General features: G+C 40.8%; 1 protein-coding gene across 1 annotated transcript in view; it reads right to left on the bottom strand.

Moving 5' to 3' along the window:
• The window catches only part of LOC149453963 (uncharacterized), a 39,711-nt gene extending 20,068 nt beyond the window's left edge, over positions 1-19,643 (bottom strand). Inside the window, exons 1-4 of the mRNA XM_089687996.1 lie at positions 16,208-19,643; positions 11,454-11,558; positions 6,428-6,549; positions 946-1,004 (exon numbers count right to left, since the gene is read on the bottom strand). Of these exons, the coding sequence (XP_089544122.1) occupies positions 946-1,004; positions 6,428-6,549; positions 11,454-11,558; positions 16,208-19,643 (3,722 nt within the window). The remainder of the gene's footprint in view (positions 1-945; positions 1,005-6,427; positions 6,550-11,453; positions 11,559-16,207) is intronic.
• Positions 19,644-20,277: the final 634 nt, after the last annotated feature.

The raw sequence follows: 20,277 nt of genomic DNA, 5'->3' as shown, positions 1-20,277 counted from the left end.
TAGCCATCTAAATGATGATAAAGAAAATGGGATTCATCAGACCAGGCCATCTTCTTCCATTGCTCCATGGTCCCGTTCTGATGCTCATGTATTTATTGTAGGCACTTTTGGCCATGGACTTAGGTCAGCATGGGACCCTAACTGGTCTGTAGCTACGCAACCCCATATGCCAGAAACTACTAAGCCATTTTTTTGCTTTCAGCACCTCAATTTCAGAGACAACATGCCCACTTGCTGCTTAATATATCCCACCAACTTTCAGATGCCATTGTAATGCGATAATCAATGTTACTCACTTAACTCTTTAAGGGTCATAAAGTTTTAGCCAATTGGTGTACAGTTTTAACACATGATACATGCATATGCAAGTGCAAATAAAAATGGTGCAAAATACACAATGGGGTGGATTTGCTAAAAGAAAATAGACTGTGCACTTTGCAAGTGCAGTTGCACTAATTTTCCCCAGAGCTTAGTAAATGAGGCAAACCTTCACTTTGTTAAGAATACCCATTCAAGTGCAAGAAAAAAAAAAGCATTTTTTTCATGCACATGATTGGATAATGGAAACCAGCAGAGCTTTACCATGTTCACTAAGTTATGGGGAAAGTGGGTGCAACTACACTTGCAAAGTGCACAGTCTATTTCCCTTTAGTAAATCAACCCCATGATGTCACTACTGACCCCATTATGAGAAAAAAAGGAGAAAAAAAGGGAGGGTATAGAGGAAGCGTAGTGATATTAGAAGGCTGAAGGACAAAGGAAAGAGGTGGGAGCAGTGAAAGCAGGGTGTAAAAAGTGGAAAAAAGTCCTTCACTAACTAGAGAGCATTCTGATCAAGGTAGAACCAGCAATATATGCTCCAAACCACCATTTTTTAGAACACAAATTCTATGTAATTTTCCCTTGAGACTTTGAAGCTAAGTTGTGTTGATTTGAGTACCTCACCTTATCTGTTTAATCTCCATTCCAATGTACCCATCAACATTTGAATAATAGATGTCCATCTATAGAGGGGGGAAAAGAGAAATGGTAAAACCTTTTTGTGAAAAATGCAGAATATAACATTTAAGGCAAGTCTGAGCAATAACCAAATTACAGCTGTTTGCAGCATTGCATTTGAAAAGTGATTTCCGGTTCACTATTTTTGTCTCATTGAACACATTCAATTTGGAGTATTTAATTAAAAAAAAACAATGGGAACATTTTGTGACCAAAACATGGAAACAAGCAGTCACCAATGAGAAACATTTAATAACCAATGGGAATGATGCATGTCCAATGAGAACGTTCAGCGATCAATGAGACATTCCATGACCAGTAAGAAAAATATATTACCAATTTTTATTAATTTCAGGTACTTATATAGTTCTATCAATTTACGCAGCACTTTACATATATATATATATATATATATATATATATATATATTTTTTTTTTTTTTTTTTTATCTTTATATATATATTGTACATTCACATCAGTCTGTAACCCTCTAGTGGTGTACAATCTAAGGTCCCTAACTCACATTGATACATACACATATAAACATACTAGGGCCAATTTAAACAGAAACTAATGAACATAACAGCATGTCTTTGAAGTGTGGGAAGAAACCAGAGTACCCAGAGGAAACCCACGCAGGCACAGGGAGAACATGCAAACACCAAGCAGGTGGTGCCGTGGTTGGAATTTGAACCAACAACCCTAGTACTGCCAGGCTGAAAGTGCTAACTATTTAGCCACTGTGCTGCCCCAGTTGGAAACATTTAGTTACCAAAGGGAATTCACCAACCAATAAGAAACATTTATTGACCAATGAAAACATTCACTCAATAATGGGAATAATCAGTGACTAATGAGAACATTCCACACCAATGAGATTATTCCATGAACAGTGAGAAAAATTCAGAGAAAAATTCAGGGACAAACGGGAAACTTTCAGTTGCCAAACAAAACATTCATCAACCAATGAGAAACATTTATTGACCAATGGTAAACATTCAGTGGCCGATAGGAATAATTAGTGACCTATTGGGAACATTTATTGAACAGTGAGATCACTCATTGACCAATGCAAAACATTCAGCGACCAATAGGAAACATTCAGTAACCATTGGGAACATTTAACGATCAATGGGAAACATTCAATTACTAATGGCAACAATCAGTGACCAATGGGAACATTCAGTGACCAATGAGAAACAATCAATGACTAATGGGAATATTCAGTGACCAATGAGAAACAATCAACGACTAATAGGAATTCAGTGACCAATGAGAAACAATCAACGACTAATGGAAACATTCAGTGACCAATGAGAAACAATCAATGACTAATGGGAACATTCAGTGACCAATGAGAAACAATCAACGACTAATGGGAACATTTAGCGACACATGGGAAACACTTAGCATCCAAGGCGATCATTAATTGACCAATGGCAACATTCCTTGACCAATAAGAAACAGTCAATGACAAAAAGGAAAAGCAAAGCGACCAATAGTAACATTTATTTCTCCGGAATTTACATGAATCATCGCCCCTGGATCCTGTTACTGCTATAGAGATAGGCACATGGTCTTACCAAGATATGGAGTGAATTTCTGTTTTTTCTATGCACTGTAATAAAAATCTATCGGTTAGCATTAAATCAGTTCTAGAATAAGTCCATTGAGACTGTGAGAAATATGTAAAGTCTCTCTCTGTTGAGTGTTGGCATCTCCAGACGTCGAATAGTTGAGAGGTAGTAAGAAAAGATTTCAAAGTAACTCTATATGGAATACGGGAGTTTCTATCAGAGATGTCTATTGTGGTATCTGGAATGGCATTGAAGTCACCACATAATATAACAGAGCCTTGCTGTATTTTTAATGCTTTCTTCCAAATTTTTCTCAAGTAGGATAGTTGACGAGCGTTGGGTAAGTTAATGTTGACAATGATATGTAGAACATTATTGATCTTGCATACCAAAATTATGAATCTGCCGGAGTCATCCATAGTTGTAGATATCAGAGAAAAGGCAACAGAATCCCTCACCGCGATCAATACTCCTCTTTTCTTTGCATCTGTGTTGGACATAATGATATGTGGAAAATAACTATTTGAAAATTTGGGATGTTTGGATTTATGAAAGTGTGTCTCTTGAAGGCATAAAATATTGCAGTGAAGATTCAGCGCTTCTCTCCAGAACATATATCATTTTTCAGGACTATTAAGACCTTTTACATTTAAGGAAGAGATTTTAAATTACATTATCACTTAGTAGTTCCTGATTCCAGAACGTACCATTAGATGGCAAGGTAGGTGTGTTATATAGATATAAGGAAAGATATTGTTGTTTGGTGGGTTCTTCAATATGAGGTTGTTTTCCATAATGAAGGAAGAGGTTTTCCCCTCTAATCAGGGGCGGACTGACAACTCATGGGGCCCCTGGGCAATAGGGGATAATGGGGCCCCTGTGTCCTTGCCAAAACTCAAAAAGCCTATGAAAAAGGTACCAGGGGCATCTCATGGGGCCCCCTACTGACCCCGGGCCCTCGGGCAGTGCCCGAGTTTCCAAATGGTCAGTCCGCCCCTGCCTCTGATCGACCAAAAAGGATGTTATAAGGATGAATATTACTTAGTACTGTTGGTTATGTGTTAGAGAAGACACTGGTAGCGATGAGGCAGAACTCTGTTTTACTTGTGTGGCTTAAGTTGCAAACATACAGAACACTTCAGTAATGTGTGACAGCAGACATATTGGTTTTGAAGAGAGAGAGAGAGGAAGAGAGAGAGAACCAACAAGTTTTACACATATGCACAACTAGTAACCTTAGTGCACAGTGCCATCTACTGGTCAAGTGATATTAACACACAATACTATATAGTACATGCTGTTGTATTCCCAACAAGTACTACTTTACAAACAGGCTTTGCACCCTGGAACTAAAGGAAAAAAATTAATGGACCATGTAATAAGAAATGTTGAAGATCGAACAACGTGTTAGACGAACAAAAGAATATATTTGAAGCAAAAAAAATTAATCTGCCATTCCGCAGTGCAAGGGTGGGCAGAGTTGTCCCAAAAGTATGGGGGTTATATCTAGAAGTGGTGGTATGTCTTCTAGGTTTAGGACCCGCAGGAGCTAATACTTATTAGGGTTGAGTGCCCCAGATGTTTAGCCAGCCTTGATTTCATACCATTCTTGCTGAGCCTTTTTAGGAGAGGCACGTGTTCTTGGTGCATGGTCTGCAGCTTCTAAAATTTCAAACTCTGTGAGGAGGCGCAGACCGTCTTCCAGATTATTGATCACGTATTCCCTGCCCTCCTTGGTGACAATAAGTTTGGCTGGGTATCCCCAGCGGTATAGAATTTGGTGATTGCGTAGTGGTTTCATTATTGTGGATAAGTTGTGATGTTGTTGTAGAGTATATTGTGAGAGATCTGCAAATAATTGCAAGCCTTGTAGGCACACAAGTTTTTTGTCAGCTCTTCTGGTCAGCGCTAGGAATTTTTCCTTAATGTGGTACAAAATGGATCCTTACTAATGTGTCTCGTGGAAGTCTATCAGGGAGATGAGGAGGTTTAGGGAGACAAGGAATTCTGTTGATAGCCCTTTCCTCAATACATGATTCAGGCAAGGCTTCTGCCAATAGATTTGTAAAGTAAGCTCTCAGATTTCAAGGTTTGACCGCCTCATGGATTCCTCTCATTTTTACATGATTGCGCCTAGAGCGGTCCTCCAGGTCCGCTAGTTTCCCTTTTATCCAGGTTAGTTCATCTTCCCTATTGTTATGGGCATCCACAAGTTCATTGAAAGTTCCTGCGAATTCCCCCATTTTGTTTTCTATATGGAATTCATGGTCGCCCATTTCCTGCATATCTGATTTAAACTGCCGCATATATTGCATAAGATCAGATTGAATAGAGCTTCTCAGTGAGACTAGCATATCTTTGAGAGTTGAGCGGTGCCCGTAGCGGAAACAAAAAATATAGCGAAGGGCAGACATGACTATGTGAAGAGGGGTAGGAAAGACAGTAAAGGGTTAAGTAAAGGTGGGAAGTTTGTAAAACATGTAGGTTACCTGATTGGTGCTGGGTAGTGTGGGGTAGGGTCTTCGGCACCTTGGGGAGTGGTGGAGGGTCGGACGATCCAGAGCAGGAATGGCAGAGGAAGAGGAATCTTCCCTCCCATCCTCACTTTGGGTTGTTTGGGTCTTTCACTTCCCGGTTTGTTCTGGTTTTGGGGGCAGTTGTTGGTCTTTGGTTACGGCAAATAATTTTAAGCTAAAGCGAATGGTTGGGACCTGTCGGTGGTATGGTGTGCCCGGGTGCATTCCGGTTAACCGAGGTTTAACTGGAAGGTGGAGGTTCTGCACTGCGGATGGTGTGTTTTGTCTCCAAGCCGGTGCGTTGTGGCTGGAGGCTTAGGATTAATATTATGGTAAAGGTTCCGCAGGGGGATATCAGTATTGCTTGGTGACTTCGAAGACCAACAACTTCTGCATGTTTCTGTTTTAAGCAATGTTTTTTTTGTATTGAAGTTGAATTGTTAATAAAAGGCTGTGATGGCCATTTTACTCCAATGGTGTTTTGATCTCCTTCATTGGTATATTGAGAGTTGGAGGGAGGGTGATATAGAGAGAGAGAGTTGTGTAGGGGATGGTTCAGTAGCTATGGTCTTAACATCTCTTCTACACTAGTCATGTCCATTACAGGCTGATTGGTAGTAGGGAAAGCCAGGATGGAGTCCGACAGTTCTCTAGCATCATCCAGGGAATGCCATCTTTTCTTTAGACTTAGCTGGGCTGTGAGATTGAGAGGAAGCCTGTGCTGGGGAGCCCACATAGCTTTGTGGAGAGCGCCGTGTGCCCTGTCCCTGAGGAGATATGTTTCCCTCATGTTGTGGCTGGCTCCTGGAGGATGAAGGACTACCCACTGGGCCGCCATGTTGGGATTGATGGCGGCCCGGTGGGCTGAAGAAAATGCAAAGTTTACTTGGCTGTGGGGGGTCCTTCTGCTTCCTCGATGCCCCCATCCTGTTCCTGCTGTGTTCAGGTGTTTTTGGTGCCATTTAGGAGGCTGGCTGATGATTACGATCGCTCTGGTGGGTCTCAGTCTGACAGAGCAGCATGCTCACGTGGTCATCTTAGTCTGAGGCCGGCTCCACCCCCCCAATAGTAACATTTATAAACCAGTGGGAAAAATGCAGTGACCAACATTTAGAGAACAACAGAAACATTCAGCAACCAATGGTAACATTCAATAAACAAAGGGAACATTCCAATGGAAAACCAGTGGAAACTCAACTAATTTTATTGTTCTGACTGCCCTACACAGCTAAAGTATGAAATATACCATAATTATGTCATAAGATATGGAAATGCTCTTTGGGTTACCTTTTACAAATAATTCTAATAAGGTATTAAATGTAAATGAAATCATACCTGCCCTTTAAATTCCAACTCAAACTCCTTATATACAGTAGATGAGGGATTTGTGAGCTCAGGCTGAAATACCCTGTTAGTGATTTTCAGTTCCACTGTTACTATTGCTGGCACTGTTTTGCCTATAGGAAGGATAAACAATGGGTTAACAAAGGTACAGAAATATGTATATACAACCATACACATGCTGATCCTATACAATGTATTTTCTTAAAGGATATCTATTGTTTATTTATGGTGCTATCTCCATTTTTTTTTTAGATATACTGTTGTATATGATAGGTAAATGTGATCAGCCTAATGAAATCCTAATGATGACTGTTGGTGGTTTGATGGTGGTCTTTCCAGGTATAATTTATATTTAAATATGTACAGTGGAGGACAGAAGAAAAGCGACTCTATCCAGTCCACACCCTCCATCTCGTTTCACCTCTCCTGCAGGACTTATACAGGCCATAGATGGGTCAAAAATCGACTGATTTTTCGGCCGAAAATAAAATCGGCCGATTTTCAGATCGTTAGTGGGCTAATTGTTCGGCCATTTTTCGGTATTTTGGCAGATTTTTTTTATCGGTAAAGTTGGAAAAAGATCGTCCGATTTTGCCGATCGGCCGATTTTCGCGGCAATTATGGGCAAATCAGCCAATCTTTTTACCAATAAAAAAATCTGCGCATGAGCAGTGACCTGCAAGAGGAAGACAAAAAGAAGAAGAAAAAGAAGAAGAGGATGAAGAAGAAGAAGAAGAAGAGGAGGAAGAAGAGGAAGAAGAAGAAGAAGTGGAAGTGGAAGAAGAGGATGAAGAAGAGGATGAAGAAGAGGATGAAGAAGGAGAAGAGGAAGAAGAAGAAGAGGAAGAAGAAGAGGAAGAAGAATAAGAGGATGATGAAGAAGAAGAGGAAGAAGAAGAGGATGAAGAAGAAGATGAAGAAGAGGAAGAAGAAGAAGAGGAAGAATGAAGAAGAAGAAGAAGAAGACGAAGAGGATGAAGAAGATGAAGAAGAGGATGAAGAAGAAGAGGAGGAAGAAGAAGAGGAAGAAGAAGAGGAAGAAGAAGAAGAAGAAGAGGATGAAGAAGAAGAAGAGGATGAAGAAGAAGATGATGAAGAAGAAGAGGATGAAGAAGAAGAAGAAGAGGATGATGAAGAAGAAGAAGAGGATGAAGAAGAGGAAGAAGAAGAGGAAGATGAAGAAGAGGATGAAGAAGAGGATGAAGAAGAAGATGAAGAAGAGGATGAAGAAGATGAAGAAGAGGATGAAGAAGAAGAGGAAGAAGAAGAGGCAGAAGAAGAAGAGGATGATGAAGAAGAAGAATTCCAGTCCGGCAAAAAGTGTCCCTGCAGAGAGCTCCGCTATTTCTTTGACAGTTCCTTGACATTTATAGTGGTTGCAACAATGTATCTATTTGTTTCCGAAGAAAAACATCTGTATCCAAAATGGATACAAATAGATACATTGTTGCAACCGCTATAAATGTCAAGGAACTGTCAAAGAAATAGCGGAGCCCTCTGCAGGGACACTTTTTTTCCGGCTGTAGACGGGATGAAAATTGGCTGATTTTTTTTACCGTTCCTGGTAACGTCAGCCGCTTGAACGACTGATGTTTCATTTTTTTAAAGAAAAATCGGCCGGTTTTCTCCCCATCTATGGCCTGCATTAGTCATTGAGGTTTAAGCCCAGTGGGTGGAGTGAAATGCATCGGAGCATGGCCTGGATGGAGCGGGACAGCAGCTGCTTTTCATCTATCTGATACACGGGCTTTCTCTGGTGTGTGGCGGTTTGGATTCCTGTTTGCCTTGTAAGTATGTCGGGATGGTTCTCTCCATGCAGGCACCCTTCTCAGTGAGATGGAAACCTGGAGAGGAACGCGGTGTATGTACAGTGGAGGAGCTATAAGTGAGTATTACATATTCATGCTTGGATTTTAGTTTAGTAGAGCTAAAAGATGCCTAAACTACACAACAGCATGCATGTAAAATATATAGGTTCCAAAAAAAATGTACTACCAAGTAGGGATGCAAAAAAACAGATTAGAACAGATACTCACTAAAATGCTATATAGTTTCCCTTTAAAGTAGAACTAAAGGCAAACCATATTTTATTTAATTTTGGATAGTGTAAGGGAGGATCTAACCCCTGTCAGGTTTTTTTTGCCATCTGTGTCCCATTGAGGGGATTTCCCTTCACTTCCTGTCCAATAGCCAAACCAGGAAGTGAAGGGAAATCATTGCAAATTAGGGGAATTCCCCCCCCTTCTAGGTCACCAGAACTAGTTTCCCATTTTGAAGATTTCCACTCTATTACTGTTCTGGGGGCAACCCAAAATTTGGGATTTTCTGTTCTTTTTTAGAGAGGGTGAATCTCACTAATGGGGCACAGACAGCAATAAAAACTTGACAGGGGTCCTAATTCCTCTCTACTCTATCTAAAACTTAAAAAAACAAAAAGTTTTGCCTTTAGTTATCCTTTAACTACTTTGATACTGGACATTTTCACCCCCTTCCTGCCCAGGTCAGTTTTCATATTTCAGCTCTATCACACTTTGAATGCTAATTACTTGAAACATTGTTCCTAAATTACATTTTAATATTTTTTTGAGAGAAATAGAGCTTTCTTCTGGTGGTATTTATTCACTACTGATTTTTTTTTTAGCAAAAAAAAAAAAGCAAACAAACTTGCTTTTCTTAGTTTCTGTTACAAACATTTTTCAAATAAAAAATCGTTCTTCATAAATATAGGCCAAAATGTATTCTGCTACATTTCTTTGGTAAAAATAACCAAAGAAAGAATTAACCTCCTCGGCGGTATGATTCTTTCCGATTTTTTGTGCTGAAAGCGGTACCATTTTTTTGCATGGAAATATGTAGTTTTTTATTGTAGGCTGTAATTTTTAGGAATAACTCACTGAAATCTGTCCGAACAAGAGTCTAGTAAACATTCCGGATATGATAAAACTTGGAACACGAAATAATAAATTATAATTTAATAAATAATCATAAAAAATAATAATATAATAATAATAAATTTAATTCAATAATATAATCAAACCAAAAACACTGAAATTTGAAATACAGAGGCAAATTCGTACATCACTGAGCAAAGTTGCAAAATCATTTTCAGTGTCTGATAACGAATTTCCCCCATGAATCATTATCACTCAATTCTGCAAGTGGTTCTGATTTACTATCGCTGTTCTCTAGCCGGTCTAAAACCGCTTTTGACCTAAAGGGACGCTTTTTGGACGCCATGGACTTTTCTAAGTTTCCAGGCAGAAAGAACAGTCAAAATGCAGGCAGGGCGCCGGACAAAGCACTCGGGACAAAATGTATGTGAAATGCATTGAAACAGCAATGACAGCAAAAATGAAATTTTTTAAAAATTTCAAATTTGACCAAACACAGAAGCCAGATGCCGGCATCGGCCGGAGGAGATGGCCGGGGACGCTGGAGGGGACACATCGTGGGAGCGAAGGACAAGGTAAGTGCTGCAGGGACCCCCAGAGAACGCCGCATGGTAAGCCCGAGTGTAGCTCGGGGTTACCGCTCTTGGTATTGAAATTTTACCCCGAGCTACACTCAGGAATACCGCTAAGGAGGTTAATGCAGCTTTGAGTGTGACATTGGAAAAGCAATCATTTAACTTACATGCCTGGGAGATGCCTTAATGCTTATGAGGTATTAAAGGAAAAGTTTGGGATTATAAAAGAAACAAATCTACATACTCACCTCCATGCTGCAAAATCTTTGTGACACTGCAGCTGCCCCTTGCTGGCTCTAATGCCCTGTACACACGATAAGAAAATCGTACGAAAAATTTTGAGGAACCACTGATGGAACGATTTTCTCTTCATTGATGAGCAGGATGTTTTAACCGATAACAATATTGTGAATGAAAAAATCCAGTTAAACAACAGAAAAAAATGTTGTTTTGCAAATGAACGATCGATTTTCTATGTGGTGGTATGACGGTCGTACGAAAAAAAATCTATCAAGCGCTTTCACGCATGAGCGGAAACAGAAGATGACCCGGATGTTTATGTCCAAGGAATCTTCGTAAACACGAACTAAAAATCCAAATGTTAAAAGTAGATCGGCCCAATGAGATCATGAAAGCAGAGTTCTGCAGATTATATTTTATGTATCACTATTTATGTATATAGGTCATGTAATAAACAATATTATACTCATTGCTGGTCATTGTTGTGTATATCGATCGTTCTGGCCGGAAGGGCGTGGCTACAAGGTCACACGCACACCGCATCACTTCCACTTGTACGGAAGACGTCAACACTACGTATTGCCCGACGAACAATTTTTTTAGATTGGTTAATGTGGGCCACGATTTGACCAACGAACAAATGCCTCTCGGTCGTTGGATGACCAATCGGTCGATTTTCGTGTGTCGTGTATTCCCACCTTAAGACTGAACTGAGTGATCATGACTGCTGATCACTCAGCTCTTGGTTTGCTTTGAGTGGAGAGCAGTAATTGTACTGTGGGTCACTGTACCCAGGGCGAGCACCAAGCTGGGAAGGAACCAGGCGTGGCTGGCTCCAACTCTCAGTCCTGTGCCAAAAGATGGAGCCACCTGTCAATCAGACAGTTGGGAGGATTCAAGCAATATTGTCAGGTTCCTTCCTGAGCCTGAAGTGGCTCTGTCTGTCAGCTGATGGGCACGATAGTCAGATATATAGATATCAGCCAACTTTGGGCTACAGAAGAACATAAATCGAATATTTGTGTGCAGTCATTTTATTTGACTTTTTTTTCTAATTTTTCTGTGGAAAGAACATTAAATAGCACAAAAAACAAGTTAAAGGATAGAAAATGTATTTGTGTGTTTTTTTAGTGTATTTTATTTATTTCAAAATTGAAAGCAAGCAAAGTAAAGTAAAAATGTTATTGAGACAGTATGCACTATAATTGAAAAAAATAGACATAAATAAAACATTTTGTAAAAAGTTCACACGATATAGTTGCATGTTTGTTGTTTTCAAGCCAATAGTTTAACCATTTTGGAAGGACTTACCAATGACAACTCTGTCACCTATGAAAGTCTCACAAACTTCTCCAAAGTAGTCTTCTGGACAAATACATTTAATTCCATCATAGTAACCTCCATTTCGACAAATGGCTAGGGAAACAATTCAAAACTATTAAATAGGCACAACTTAGTACAACATGATTCAGATGTGAAATGTGTAAAAAAACTTTTATTGGTGAGCTTACAAGTTTTTAAAGCTTGGATTTGGATTCAGGGTTAGAACCATTGTCAGGATTGTTTTTGCAGCCTACATCTGTTTTGGGGAGATTCCCTTCACTTCCTGTCCTGGTGAACCCGCTTTTGCTAGAATTAGATGTTTTTCTAGTATATGATTTTTCTTCTTTTGAAACTGGGCAAATTGCTGGATCTCCTCAGTGTTGTCAAAATGGCAACCTTGGAGCTGGATCTTAGGCAAGAGGGCATTTTCGGGGCTAAACTCATTGAAGGTCTTCTTGATCTCTCATCTTCTTCCAGTGATGTTCTCCTGCTCTGAAGCATGCATGCCACTCAAAACACCTTGAATGACTGTAATGACTGTAAACTTGTCGAATCATATCAAATGTCTCTGTGGCAGATTTGCCCAGTTTCACATAGAATGTCATGTTTGCTCTTTGTTCTAACTTGCTGTCCGTGATTAAATAGCAGACATGGTAATGCACATGGTCAGAATAGCACCAATTGCACAGCTCCCGATGTACACAGGATGCTGTCTTTTGGCACACTGTTTTATGAAGGTTGGTGCTGCCCTCTGTTGGTGTGTTACAAAACTAGTCTTGAAATTTTTTGATGCCACCATATATTATTTGTTATTAAGTGTTCTTGCATGGCAAGACCACTTACTGTTATCTCACATATATATTCTTATTATTATAGCCAAATTTACCACCCTAACTCCTCCCACAGTTTTTACACTACATAGACAGTAATACACCAAAACGTGCGGATTGTTCCCAATTGGTGTGCTATTACTTTGTGGAACGTTTCGCTGAATGGTTCACAAAATATCGGCGTTTTTGTGGTGAAATTGGTCCCATAGGAATGAATGGCAGAATGTTCAAAACTAGAGTGGGTGCTGACAAAAGCTAGAGTGTGAGCTGAAAAATCAGGACATGATTTCTAAACTGCCATCACTCCCTCATTTTCAGACCCACCTACACAAATCTTATAACAAAACGTTCAGCTATCCCTGCTGCCACTAAAAATGTCCACGGCTAAGCCATAGTCCTGATAGTTTTCACAATATGACCATTTGTTTGCAACTCACGCTGCCCATTGACATTCATTGAAACTCTACTCTAGCCACCTCAAATTTGAAGGGCAATTGCTAAACTGCGACTGTGCCTTCATTTTTAATATTTTAGAGATATACTATGTATCAAAATGTAGGTCTAGGTCTTGTGATTCTCACAATATAAAGCTCTTTGGTGTAGGATTTATAATTTAACCGTTTGAAGATGGCAACCGCCAGTGAAGTGAGCAAGTTGAATAGAGTTTGTTTTTAACCGCTCTTTTCTGCCCTTGCTGTAGAGTGAGTTTCCATAGGAACCCAGGTTTGTGAGCAGGCAGCAGAGTGACAAAAGCTAGAGCGTGAGCTGAAAAATCAGGACATGATTTCTAAACTGCCATCACTCCCTCATTTTCAAGCCCTAGACTACTGGTGGAGGCAAGAACACTTCACACAATTTCCCCAGAAATTGTAGCTTTTCTAGTCTTTTTTATTAATGTTATAAGTACAGTGCATTCATCTACTGCCCCTGAGGTCAACCAGTCCTCCATTCCACTGCGCATTTAAAAAGTTGGTAAATCAACCTTTAGATCTTTTTATTTTTTTACTAACATGCTAGGCAAAATAATGCGATCTGAATCAGTGGAACACATTTTGTCACTATTTTGCTCTTGTCTAAACTGGCGTATTCATGAAAGGACCTGAAAGCCCAACAACAGTCCATCAGCTGTCCTACTTTGCTTACATATTAGTGTAGTGTGGGCTTTTGGAGGTTGAGCATTTTGAGCCTAACAGTACATAAAACAATATTGGAATGTTTCAAATGTGGTAGTGGAGAACCCAGCAATAGTAAGATCATCATAGATGTCACAAAACATCAATATCATGACCTGTAGAGCTTTACATGACAGCAGGTCATAGGTCTTGCCAGCAAGTGGACTGGGCTGGTACTAAAATTGTAACTTCTGTAAGCAGTCATTTGCATGCAATAAATAAATGCAGCTTTAAATAATTTCTTTACAGTGTGCCTGTAGGTTATTATTTATTAGCACCTTATTTATTAACACCCTATGAGGTGTATTTAGATATTTAAAGTGAACCTGTGCCAAGATCATGTACAATACGCTATTTCTGAACAAGCATTAAGACTTTGTGCACACGGCCGCACAGTGTGTCAAGCCATCGTAACCACTTTCCTGGGACCAGCAGCTACGCTTATCTGCCTCCTCCTCCCCCTCCGCTGCCACATTTGGCACCTTTTAGGTGGAGGAGGGAGTGGATATCTGTTTTTTACAGGTACCCAATTCTACTTCTGGGTTGGAAGTTCGGTCCCCCACAGCTCTCTGGGACACTTCACAGGTCACAGAGGACTGCGGCTCATCCACAAAGTGCAGCCCGCTTCACGCATGCGCAGTAGGAAACCAGCAGTGAAGCCGCAAGGAAGTTCCCTATTGGACAATGTCATGATAACTGTAGATATTGTTCCCTCATGTAGAACAAGTGATGGACAAGAAAGTGAAAAGTCTTAAGATTCCTTAAGGGATCCTGAGAAGCTGAAGAAAATTAAAGAGAGTCTCCTGTTAGAGGACTCGGAGGAAGAGGAAGGTGACTTATGCAGAATATGTCAGACTGGAGCATCCAGGCCAAGTAATCCCTTTATTGAGCCTCAAGGCTTCACTGCCAGATTCCCTTAGTCAAGATGACAGGGTTATCTTAATTTTTATATTCTGTTATAAAACATCCAATTAAAAATGTTAAAAATCCTATTTCTTCATAAATTTAGGCCAAAATGTATTCTGCTACATATTTTTGGTAAAAAAAATCCCGACAAGCGTATATTGATTAGTTTGTGCACAAGGATTTTTAAAATTTATTTATTTATACTAATAATGGAGGAGATCAGCGACTATGTAGGACTTTACACTAACTGACACTTTGCGGGAACCAGTGACACTAGTACAGTGACCAGTGCTAGAAATATACACTGACAGGGGCGGACTGACCATTTGGAAACTCAGGCACTGCCCAAGGGCCCATGGTCAGTAGGGGGCCCCATGAGATGCCCCTGGTACCTTTTTCATAGGCTTTTTTGAGTTTGGGCAAGGACACAGGGGCCCCATGATCCCCTATTGCCTGGGGGCCCCATGAGTTGTCAGTCCGCCCCTGTACACTGATCACTGTACTAATAAGCGGTTAACATCTAGGGTGATCAAAGGGTTAAGTATTTGCCTAGCTTTGTGTTTGGTGTACACTAGGTGGTGTTGGTACAAGAGAAGTGATGGATCGTGTTCCCAGCTCTGCTCTGACACACGATCGATCACTCCCCCCTGTCCAAACAGAGCTCTGCCTATGTAAACATAGGCAGAGCTCTGTTGTTCCTCCCTGCCTGATGTTATTCAGGTGCAGGCGAACATCCATCCACTGGGATTCAGAGATCAGCTTCTGACAGTTCACAGCAGGAGCTATCCGCCTGGCGTGCCTGTGCCCCTGTGAGCCGGAAGTGCAAAATGATGTATATATACCTGATTTTACACAGGAGGGCCGCCCTGTAGCAGTAAAACTGCTATAGGGCAGTCTTCAAGTTGTTAATGCAGTGTTGGATCCTACGCTGATATACTGAAACCTCTTTCATGTGACAGCAGATTGTTAGCTAACTGGTGTGCAGCCTACAACTATGTAGATATATGGCATTGGAAGTTTCCTGATGTCCGGGTCAGCAAATATTTCACATATGTTTTGGCCCTGCCCTAAATTGTCTCCATTTTTGGCTGAATTGTTTGATATGTTGGTAATTCACCTGGGCCTGCGGGCTCCGTGGACTCCAGTGGTGTGTCCTGGGTGTTCTTGATGAATATGTTCCTCTCACCTGTAACTGTATTATGTTTCATCTGATCTACTTTTATGCCAAAAAGGCAATTCTACTGCATTGGAAAGACCCCTCTCCACCTATGGTGACATATGCTTGTCGCTTAATTTATCAGGCACTGCCTACGTAAAAAACATTTACTAGAGTGTGGCAGCCTTGGCTGGATATCCCAGCTTCTCAAACCGCTGACTTGTCTGCTTCACAATCCCCTATTTAATGTCTGCATTGTTTATTTGTCTATATGCTGTCTTCTGAGCCTGCAGAGAACATGGGTAGGATTGTGTGTGTGACTGTGAGTGACTGCTGGTTGGAAATGTGTTGTTCTTCTTTTTATGGTCAGCTGCAATACTTGTTAAACATATGGGGTCTCCCTGCATTTCTCTCTTATGGTCATGTCTGGGATGTAACAACGGCATCAGTTTTAATGTTTTTTTATTTGTTTGCTAGGCTCTGCACAGCCGACCTCTTTGCCATTACCTGTGCTGGATGGCTTCTGTTTTGTAACCATAAGGAAAATAAAAAAAATATAAATAAAAACCTTTAAAAAAAACAAAAAAACTACTACACTAGGAAAACCCCTTCTTGACTCTTTGTCTTTTCTTGATGTATAATAATTTGGTAATACAACAAAAATATAAAATTGCTTACATGCTGTTGGGCCAACAGGTCTTGTTGTGGTTGTTGGAGATGAGGTTGCTGGAGGTGTAGATGTGGAAGATACAGTTGTTGGAGATATGGTTGTTGGAGTCATGGTTGTTGGAGGTATAGTTGATGGAGTTGTGGTTGTTGGAGTTGTGGTTGTTGGAGATGTGGTAGTTGGAGATACAGTTGTTGGAGTCATGGTTGTTGGAAGTGTAGTTGATGGAGTTGTGGTTGTTAGAGTTGTGGTTGTTGGAGATATGGTGGTTGGAGATACAGTTGGAAGTGTAGTTGATGGAGTTGTGGTTGTTGGAGATATGGTGGTTGGAGTTACAGTTGTTGGTGTGGTTATTAGAGATATAGTTGTTTGAGATGAGGTTTTTGAAATTGTGGATGGTAAAAATGTGGTTATTTGTCCACTGACAGTGGTTACTTCAATACTGGTAAGTGGAATCATACTTTCAGAGGCTGTTGGCAGAGGTGCACTGGACAGAAACCCAGTGGATGATGTCCTGCTTATTAGGTGAGTGACCTCTATAGTTGGCGTAAATGTCTCAATTTCCCCAGAGCCTTCAGGAGTTGTGATTCTCTCAGTGACTTTCTGTGGTGTTGTTGGTAAATCTCCAGATCCTTCAGGTGTTGTTGAAGCATGTGTAGACTTTTGTGGTGTAGTCTCCATTTCACCAGAACCTTCTGGTGTTGTTAAAATATCTGTTACAGTTTGTGGTGTGGTCTTAATGTCTCCAGAACCTTCTCCTGAACCTTCTCCTGAACCTTCTCCAGAACCTTCTCCAGAACCTTCTCCTGAACTTTCTCCAGAACCTTCTCCAGAACTTTCTCCAGAACCTTCTCCAGAACCTTCTCCGGAACCTTCTCCTGAACCTTCTCCAGAACCTTGTCCTGAACTTTCTCCAGAACCTTCTCCTGAACCTTCTCCTGAACCTTCTCCAGAACCTTCTCCAGAACCTTCTCCTGAACTTTCTCCAGAACCTTCTCCTGAACCTTCTCCAGAACCTTGTCCTGAACCTTCTCCAGAACCTTCTCCAGAACTTTCTCCTGAACCTTCTTCTGAACCTTCTCCAGAACCTTGTCCTGAACCTTCTCCAGAACCTTGTCCTGAACCTTCTCCTGAACCTTGTCCTGAACCTTCTCCTGAACCTTGTCCTGAACCTTCTCCTGAACCTTGTCCTGAACCTTCTCCTGAACCTTCTCCAGAACCTTCTCCTGAACCTTCTCCAGAACCTTCTCCTGAACCTTCTCCTGAACCTTGTCCTGAACCTTCTCCTGAACCTTCTCCTGAACCTTGTCCTGTACCTTCTCCTGAACCTTCTCCTGAACCTTCTCCTGAACCTTGTCCTGAACCTTCTCCTGAACTTTCTCCTGAACCTTCTCCAGAACTTTCTCCAGAACCTTCTCCTGACCCTTCTCCCGAACCTTGTCCTGAACCTTCTCCTGAACCTTCTCCTGAACCTTGTCCTGAACCTTCTCCTGAACCTTCTCCTGAACCTTGTCCTGAACCTTCTCCTGAACCTTCTCCAGAACCTTCTCCTGAACTTTCTCCTGAACCTTCTCCAGAACTTTCTCCAGAACCTTCTCCTGACCCTTCTCCCGAACCTTCTCCTGAACCTTCTCCCGAACCTTCTCCAGAACCTTGTCCTGAACCTTCTCCAGAACCTTCTCCTGAACCTTCTCCAGAACCTTCTCCTGAACCTTCTCCAGAACCTTGTCCTGAACCTTCTCCAGAACCTTCTCCTGAACCTTCTCCTGAACCTTGTCCCGAACCTTCTCCAGAACCTTCTCCTGAACCTTCTCCAGAACCTTCTCCTGAACCTTCTCCTGAAACTTCTCCAGAACCTTCTGATGTTGTGAAAACTTCAGTTACCAATGACATTGTTGTTTCTGTTTCACCAGAGCTATCAGGTGTTGTAAATGCTACTGTAACTGTTTGTGGTGTTGTCTCAATGTCCCCAGAACCCTCTCCTGAGCCTTCGGGTGTTGGAAAAACATCTGTTACAGACTGGAGTGTGCTTTTAATATCACCAGAGCCTTCTGGGTTGGTGTATATCTCCGTTACTATTTCTTTTGTTACTTCTATGTTTCCAGAATCCTCTGGAGTTGTAAACATTTCAGTCATTGGATGTAATGTTGTTCCTGGTTCACCAGAGCCTTCTGGGGCAGTTAACATTGCTGTAGTTGTTTGAAGTGTTGTTTCAATTTCTCCTGACCCCTCTGGTGTTGGGAACATTTCTGTTGCTGTTTCTGGTGTAGAACTAATGTCTCCAGAGCCTTCTGGTGTTGTGAAAACTTCAGTTACTGACAGTGATGTTGTTTCTATTTCACCAGAATCTTCTGGTGTTGTTATTGTTTCTGTCACTGTTACTGGAGTAGTCTCAATACTTCCAGAACCTTCTCCAGAGCCTTCTGTGGTTGTGAAAACTGGAGTTACTGGTGACTGTGTTGTTTCTGCTTCACCAGAGCTTTCAGGTGTTGTAAATATTTCAGTAGAAGTTGGAGGTGTTGTCTCAAGGTCTCCAGAACCCTCTACCGAGCCTTCTGGTGTAGTAAATATTTCAGTAACTGTGTGCTGGGTTGTTGGCATCTCTCCAGATCCTTCAGGTGTTGTGAACATTTCAGTAACTGTCTCTTGTGTTGAGTGTTCTTCTCCAGAGCCTTCAGGTGTTGTATAGACTTCAGTAGATATTTGAAAGGTCGTCTCAATGCCTACAGATCCTTCAGGTGTTGTGAGAATTTCAGTAACTGTCTCTTGTGTTGAGTGTTCTTCTCCAGAGCCTTCAGGTGTCGTGTAGACTTCAGTAGATATTTGAGAGGTCGTCTCAATGCCTACAGATCCTTCTGGTGTTGTAAATACTTCTGTATCTGTTTGTGGTGTACTTTCTGTTTCACCAGACTCTTCCAGCGTTGTGAAAACATCTGTTACAGTTTGGAGTGTGCTTTTAATATTGCCAGAGCCTTCTGGTTTGGTGTATATCTCCGTATGTATTACTTTTGTTATTTCTGTGTGTTCAGAACCCTCTGGAGCTGTGAATATTTCAGTCACTGGTCGTAATGTTGTTCTTGATTCACCAGAGCCTTGTGGTTTGGTGTATATCTCCGTATGTATTACTTTTGTTATTTCTGTGTGTTCAGAACCATCTGGAGCTGTGAATATTTCAGTCTCTGGTCGTAATGTTGTTCTTGATTCACCAGAGCCTTCTGGTTTGGTGTGTATCTCCGTATATATTACTTTTGTTATTTCTATGTTTTCAGAACCCTCTGGAGCTGTGAATATTTCAGTCTCTGGTTGTAATGTTGTTCCTGATTCACCAGAGTCTTCTGGGGTAGTGAACATTGCTGTAGTTACTATATTTAGTGTTGTTGTTTTTGTTTCACCAGAAACTTCTGGCACTTTGAAAAATCCAGTTACTGGAGAAGGAGATAGAGACATGTTAGCATTTAGATACTGTACATTTAAGGTGAAAATGCTATAAATACGTCTTTCAGGTTCAACAGTGCAAACATTCCAGCGGCAATCCCAAGATTCAGATAAAAATCATCACTAGTGTGACCATTTCCAGGGAGAAAAACTCATCAGCTGAATAAACAAATTATAACAATGGCGCCACGCCCTTTAAGTAAATATGTGTCTATATATACAAAATGTGCATGATGAACTGTTTATAGCAATTCGTTAAATTGCTTAATGGTGAAAAAAATTCTCAAATAAAATTTATATCAATCAATATAAACCAACATTAGTATCAAAGTAGTGATTAAATATTATGCAGATAAATGTCCAATTCATAAGTGAGTTCAATCAGATGTGAATCCCATCATACTTGCGGTTTGCTCAATATACTGTAAACGACTGCTCATACAATCCAGATAGTTTGTGCTAAAGGAATATTAAACCAAAAACCGTGGGTTTACTCTGGTATGTTCCTTTGTAGAAAGCAGACTGGATAGTTCATCTCCTTACTCCTGGTAATGCTGTTATGAGTGAATCCAGGATATGGGTCCTCCCTTCAATGGGCTCTATATGTTCTTTCCCTATTGCTCCAGGTTTATACCGGGGAGAGAAG

This window comes from Staurois parvus, unplaced genomic scaffold (assembly GCF_062004578.1).
Source record: "Staurois parvus isolate SC_StPar_1 unplaced genomic scaffold, SC_StPar_1.0 ptg000444l, whole genome shotgun sequence".
Taxonomy (NCBI): Eukaryota; Metazoa; Chordata; class Amphibia; order Anura; family Ranidae; genus Staurois; species Staurois parvus.
The sequence above is the reverse complement of the archived record's forward strand: the minus strand, read 5'-3'. Positions and strand labels throughout refer to the sequence as shown.